This window comes from Phaenicophaeus curvirostris, chromosome 1, assembly GCF_032191515.1.
Source record: "Phaenicophaeus curvirostris isolate KB17595 chromosome 1, BPBGC_Pcur_1.0, whole genome shotgun sequence".
NCBI classification, from domain to species: Eukaryota; Metazoa; Chordata; class Aves; order Cuculiformes; family Cuculidae; genus Phaenicophaeus; species Phaenicophaeus curvirostris.
The window spans coordinates 67,118,852-67,125,542 of record NC_091392.1 but is presented as its reverse complement, the minus strand read 5'-3'; the positions used below and the strand labels follow the sequence as shown (position 1 = coordinate 67,125,542).

Sequence of the window (6,691 nt, the reverse complement as noted above, 5' to 3'; positions counted from 1 at the left end):
TCCCTTCTGACCCAAACCATTCTAAGATTCTATGAAATTAATCAGGCCTATTAAAACAAGTTTACCTCCCTTTGCTTCCCATGTTAAAAAAAACAGGTCAAAACCAATGAGGGAGCAAATACTCCATATAAACAACATTTTAAGGTAATACATTGTCAAAATTGTACTTTGTGAAATACGTAAAGACAAGTAAAGAAAAACAATAAACGTAAGAAAAACAGGAGACAGAACTGCTAAAGATAAATACTAGGTTCTTTATTCTTGGTAGTACTGGGCTTGGCCATCCAAAGGTATGCAGAAAGAGTTAAACATTAAAAAAAAAAAAAGCTGGATCTTTCATAGAAAGTAATTAACACTCTTTGAAGACGTATGAAAATGCAAACTTACACCTCATCAACATCATCAGTTGATTAGATCGCGTCAGATTTGTGCTGAACAAGTCCTCTACTGAATTCAAAGATGCCAGTACAATAAGAACAAATAGTGAAACATTTCTGGAAATTATTTGACAATACATTAAAGAGAAAAGATGTCATATACTTAACCACTGCACAAATAAACAACTCTACAAAGAGGTAAATCAGTAGTCACTTTATTGTGAAAATTAAATATTTCTGGTTCAGTATTAACTACAAATCAAACTTGATAGCTTGTTTCTGCCTTCTTGCCCTCTCATGATGAATAAACTAAAATACAAATGCAAAATCAGTAGTACTCAAAGAAAAAAAATGAAGGTTGCCAATATACACTTAAAAGTCAAGGTGAATGTTGAATTTCTGGTAAATGAACGGCTATGACGTTTAACAGCATTCTTAACGTAATATATGGCTTGTTCAGACCACTGGTCCCAACCCCCAAAATGCAGCTCTGCCATCTAACTGAAAATGTTAATGGAGAACTAGAGAAAGAAATGGTTACCTGAGCAGTCATTTTAGTGAGAATTTGGCTGAGTAGTGAAATTTGCTATCCCATTAATTGCCTTACAAAGTACTTAAAGCAAAGCCTTACAAAGTAGGGGACCAGTAAATACAACCTAGTGATTTCTTGGAAGAGCTCAACTCCAGACAGAGCTTTCGTGTCTTATTATTCTACCAGCTCTCACATCAGCTATTGGTCGTAACTACACTTATAGTTGGATTATAAGAACCGCCTAGCAATATAAAGAGCAGCTCTTCCCTCTGTGCACAGGAGTATAAGAAATACCCATTCAATATGGCAAAGCATTATGTGCTAATTATCCTGGTGTAAAGTCCTGCAAGAGAAAACAGCTTTGGGGAGGGATATGAGATTGTTTTGTTTTTCACTCTGAGACCCATAGGCAAGGTCACTACTGCAACTATGAATGACCTGCCTCAGTTTATCCAACACTAATAGTGGGAGTCTTCCTTTATTGGTACCATCCAAGAAGAAACAGACACAGAACTACTTTTAGCAGTGAAGATGCAGACTGTTTTCCAGGTGTCACTGTAGATAGCAAAGCAACAGATGGCACACAGTTTCAAGGCACCAACCAGCTGCTACCCGTATGAAGAACACGGAAACAGCCACGACCTCAGTGTGTGGCTACTGGTGGAGACAAAGGAATTGTTGAGACACCACACTAGGATCTATATTGGCTACTTCTCACAGGTTTGGTGTTGGGACAGAATTTGCCCACAAAAAAGCCTGCTTTGTTCAACATGGTTTTTAGCTTGGACTGACATAAGTCGGCCTGAATTCTTTTGGCATAGATGCTGGGATGGCATTCTACTTCTTTGCCACAACGGTTTCTTGCCTTTAACTTGTCCTTTCTGGCACACAACAGTTTGCTCCAGTAAAAGCAATATTAAGTAGGTCTGCTTTCTGCTTTGGAATTTACCCTTTGTCAATCAATGATAGGTGCATAGATGAAGAAGCAATGAATGTTCTACTCCAAACCTCCTATTTCTGCCCTAAGTGGTCAGAAATAAGGTTTATCTGATGACACATCTTCTGCAAAGAAAATAATTTTATTGCTGCAGATCTGGAGAAGGTTTTGGGATCTCAGAGAAGTCTCTTTTTCTACCTATTAATAAACTTCTGTTCTGAAGAACAGAGCATTGCTAAATGGCTCACGTGTAATCCAGGAATTTAGATACTGGGGGTAGGGGGGCCAATTCTAGACATACAGAGACTTTTTGACATCTGTATACACAAAGAGGAAGGGAAAGAGTAAAATGATGCAGCAACTTTAGTTGTCCAACTAGACCATAATATAGAATATAGTTTAAAAAAATAAATCTATTTCCTTATCACCACCACATGCTCCTAAAAATTACAATGCATCAGGCAAGCACAAAGTGCTGTCATTTGCATTTAAGAACTGTAGTCTTTGTGGTCCATCACCTTGGCTTTCTGGCTTAAAAATTACTAAAATCAAGACAGCCTGTATAAGGAAGCATTAGTTTCAACAGAAACCTTGGCCCTCAAAATACAACAGGCTTCATTTGCTCCAGTGTTTTAATTCCACACGCTTGTCCTAAATCCCATATTGCAGGCACTAGGCTTTTCAGATCTCTCAAGCAAAAGAGAACATTCCCCTAATTTCTCCATTGCCTTTTACAGTCATGCCTTCAGGAACACTACTTCACTCGTTCAGAGAACTGCCCAGCATTTGCACAGATGAAACCTTCTTCCATAGTTCATAACAAGCTACCCCACCCTCACCCAGAGCTACATCCAGAGACAAGCGTTTGAAAAGGAGAATTCTTATTCAGACATAAGGAGTGGCTTTGCCTTGGTGTTAGGCAGAACAGTACTGTAGAATAAAGCAAAACATCAGGAATACTTGGAAATGGTTTCAAAATTCATACGCAACCATTCCCTGTCTGAAGAAACAAAGGTATCACCATACAGGAATTCACAGGTTGTCATCTCAATTAGGACGCTGATTTCAACAGTCCCTGAAGAGCCTCACAACATCCTCAAAACAAGCCGACATGTTTACAGCAGTAGAGAAAAAATTATCCTGTGACGGAACACTCTTAGTTTTGAATTGGAGGCCTATGCATTGGAGAAAATACAGATGCCCAAGCCTGTCGAAAGAGCTGTACCAGTTTGTAAATGAATGGCAGTGATGTGGGAGAAGCTGCAGAACAAAACAAAAAGCAAAAGGGGCTTTCATTATAAAAGGTAAAACTAAGGGTACACTAAATGTATTAAAAAATAACTGAACCCAACTAGAGTTAATCAAAACTTAGTTGTCATATTTCTTTCTCTTCGGTTCAGTACTCAGGCCTTCACTCGGGGCACTGCTCCCACCCCTTAGCAAGCCTTCTTCAGTATTTTCCAATGGACTACTTGCAGAATAGCTATGGAGCACCTGCCACCCAGCAGAAACACCCATCCCCTCCACTGTACCTGGGTCTAATCTCACCACCACCAAGTAAAGCAAGAAAGTAGCCAAGAGCATCTTCTTGTAAGGAAGTGTGTAGAAATGGCTTGACATGGACCTCAGTGCTCGACGTATTAATGTCAACATGGTCAAGAGCTTTTGGGACAGAGCCCCTAGAACACAGTAACGGAAAGGCTGTTAGGGTAAAGTAAACTAAAGAGTAAAGAGTAAAATAGAAAGCAAAAAGTAAACCAAAAAGTAGTAACCACAGACACAAACAATAAGAAACTAAGATACTAAAATAAGACTGCTCTAGTTTGATTGCATGAGAGTTGCGTTGTTTGGGTTTTTTTTTCTTCTAAAATGGAAGAGACAACCAGTACAATTTTATAGTACAATCCATTATACCTTTTTTTAGGCATCTACCTTTGTATATTACCATCTTATACCGTAGTAATGCCAGCTTCTCTCCTGGGAGATAATGTCAAGTGATTCTCCTGGAGGAGAAGCACAATGCCTTTAAATGCCAGTCAGGCATTATTCTACATGGGCTCGACTGTAAATGGTGATGAAGCAGAGTACACAGAGTCAACTACATGTAGCCTTCAAGGATTGCTAGGTGGCTTTAGTTTCTCTTTTGTACCTTTTTAAAAAAAAAAAACAAACTACAACCCACATTTATTCTGAAGTGCTTTTAAACGTGGAAAATAATTCTCATCTCTTGACAGCGGCATAGACTAAATACACTTTTTAATTACCAGCAAATGGATCACTAAGGGTTCAATTTCCTTCTGTGACACACAAAAGGACTTCCTTGTGTCTGGTTTGTCCTGACAGTATTCTTAATACATAATTAATACTTGTTACATTTTGTTAGGAAGGGATCAACTAACTTGAAATACATTTATGAAAAAGAAGACGAACACAAAACAAAAGAGGGAAAGCCTACCCAAAACAGTTTCTGCTGCTGCATCTTGCTGCTCTTCAGCCCCTGAGTGCATCTCTTCCTGTTGAGTCCACTGACATCGTCTTTCACAAATGGTCCTGAGAAATGTTTGCTGCTGCTCATTGTCAAGAGCATCACAGCCCCGTACAAGCTCTTCTGCCCCCTCAAACCGTCCAAGTGGAAGCAACACATGCAACAGATACAGCTCCATCAATGAACCATACTCAGAGTGGCTCTTATTGGTTTGGTCTCTCAGCCAGCTACTTCCAACCTCCAGCATCACCTGAGGCTCACTCACTTTGCTGTATAACAGGATACTGAAATACAAAGAGGAAACGTTAGAAAACACTAACTCCTTGTAAAAGTTGAGATAACTGGCAGTTACTCCTCACAAGCAGCTATCATGAAGGCACATTTCAGGGTCTATACTAGACACACAGGTTTCTGAGGCAGATGGTAAGTGCAGGCACTGTTAATTTCTCAGCATCAGTCCTTTTGTATTTTATCACCACAAAGCAATCTGCCAGCCTGCAGCACACACAGGTTGAGAACAGGCCTGTCCCAGGTTCCGCTTTCATCCTCGCTTACACTGTGCAAAGCAAAAATATCACACAATATTCAAGTCTGCCCTGCTATGAAAGCAAACACAAACCCTGCGTATCTGACAGCCACAGACAGAAACTCACCACAGCTCCAGAACTTTAGGAGGCAGATGCTCAGGGACCTGGTAATACTGTAGGACCCAAGACAGAACTTCTCTCCACCGGTTCATCTCTGCCAGTGCCTGAATCCCCACAACACAAAGGGAGCATTTCACTTCTGCAGAACTGGTAATGAAGAAAATCAAAACTTCTTACAACCATGCGTCCCGTTTCACCCCTTCCAGTCAGCTTCAGCCTAGCCTAGGTACTCTAGAGCTCCCCAACAGCCTCTTCCCCTCCTTTTCCCCTCCTCCTATCCCTCACCCCCAATAAAAAGGCAAATTCAGCCCCCAAAGAAGATGCACAGAGACTGTGTCTCCAGAAGGATGCAAGGAAGGCTCCTAGGCACACCTTGCTCCCCTCAGAGACGCACAGATCCCTTCACACAACACACGTAAACACAGACGGGCCACTATCGAACAGCAACCAAAGTCAACCCAGGTTTTAAACGATCACCGACTCACTCTTTAGCCACGAATAGTTTGGGTTAGAAGGGACCTCAAAGCCCGTCCTGCCACGGGCAGGGACACCTCCTGCCGGACCAGGCTGCTCCAAGCATCCCTGGCCTCGAACGCCTCCAGGGATGGGGCAGCCACGATTTCTCAGGGCAACCTGTGCCAGCGCCTCACCGCCCTCCCAGCAGGGTCACAGAATAGTTTGAGTCGGCAGGGACCTTAAAGATCATCCAGCTCCAAGCCCCCTAAGGTCGAATCGAAATCCCCCTCTCTCCCAGCTTAAAGCTGTTACCCCTAGTCCCATCTCTGCGCTGCCCGGCGAAGAGCTCCCCCCTCCCCAGCTCTCCGAAACGAGGAGGCTTCGGCTCCCAGCCAGGGAGGCTCCCGGCCGCCCCCGACCCGAGCCAAGCCCCGTTTATTGACCCCCGGCCCCTGCCCCGGCCCCGCTCGCACCTCTCGGCGCCGGCGCCCAGCCGCTCGCAGCCCGCCTCGCACCTCCGCACGGCGGCCGCGAAGTCGCGGTGCAGCACCAGCAGGTCCGCCGCCTCCTCCAGCAGCAAAGCCGCCGGGGGCCACGCCGCGGGCTCGCCCTTCATCATCGCCGCCGAGAGCTCCCCCTTCATCGCCGCCGCCGCCGCCAGCTGCGGCCGCTCGGGCGGCGCCGGCGCCGCCTCCGGAAGGCAGCGAGGGCACCGGCGGCAGCGGAAGCAGCGCCCGCCCCGCCCCGGGAGAGGAGGCGGCACGGGGTCCCTCGGGCCCAAAGCGTCCTGGGACGGGGGCGTCTGATCCAAGGGATCTGCCGCGGCGATCCAAAGAAGCGGGGGGGGGGGTGGGGGTCTGCCCCTCTGTGCCTCTCCTGTGAGATCTCAGCTGGAGAACCGTGTCCAGTTCTGGAATCCTCGATGTGAGGATGTGGAGCTGTTGGGGCGGGTCCAGAGGAGGGACACAAGGATGATCAGAGGGCTGGAGCACCTTCCATACGAGGACAGGCTGAGAGAGATGGGGTTGTTCAGCCTGGAGAAGAGAAGGCTCCTGGGAGACCTTACAGCGACCTTCCAGTACCTGAAGGGCCTACAAGAAAGCTGGGGAAGGGCTGTTTACAAAGGCTTGTGGTGACAGGACTAGGGGCAATGGGTATACACTGGAGAGGGGCAGATTTAGACTAAACATAAGGAGGAATCTCTTCAGTATGAGGGTGGTGAGGCACTGGCACAGGTTGCCCAGGGAAGCTGTGGCT

General features: G+C 45.3%; 1 protein-coding gene across 2 annotated transcripts; it reads right to left on the bottom strand.

The window, feature by feature from the left end:
• Positions 1 to 576: 576 nt before the first annotated feature.
• On the bottom strand, positions 577 to 6,103 carry PEX26 (peroxisomal biogenesis factor 26). Of its 2 annotated transcripts, none has more exons than XM_069861750.1 (5): positions 5,908 to 6,103; positions 4,985 to 5,125; positions 4,302 to 4,615; positions 3,379 to 3,525; positions 577 to 3,106 (listed from the first exon to the last, which is right to left on the bottom strand). In XM_069861750.1, the coding sequence occupies exons 1-5, from the start codon at positions 6,075 to 6,077 to the stop codon at positions 3,003 to 3,005; spliced, it is 876 nt and encodes a 291-aa protein (XP_069717851.1). In that variant the 5' UTR covers positions 6,078 to 6,103; the 3' UTR covers positions 577 to 3,002. The 2 variants fall into 2 exon arrangements, with proteins under 2 accessions (XP_069717851.1, XP_069717857.1); XM_069861756.1 differs by having other exon boundaries at positions 5,950 to 6,103.
• Between the last annotated feature and the right edge of the window lie 588 nt (positions 6,104 to 6,691).

Coding starts and splice junctions, on each gene's coding strand:
- PEX26 (XM_069861750.1), bottom strand. CDS start 6,077: ATGAAGGGGGAGCTCTCGGCGGCGATGATGAAGGGCGAGCCCGCGGCG. Junction 3,526..4,301: donor AGCAGCAGAAACTGTTTTGG/GTAGGCTTTCCC, acceptor ACTGTGTTCTAG/GGGCTCTGTCCCAAAAGCTC. Junction 3,107..3,378: donor GGTGGTGAGATTAGACCCAG/GTACAGTGGAGG, acceptor TTTGTTCTGCAG/CTTCTCCCACATCACTGCCA.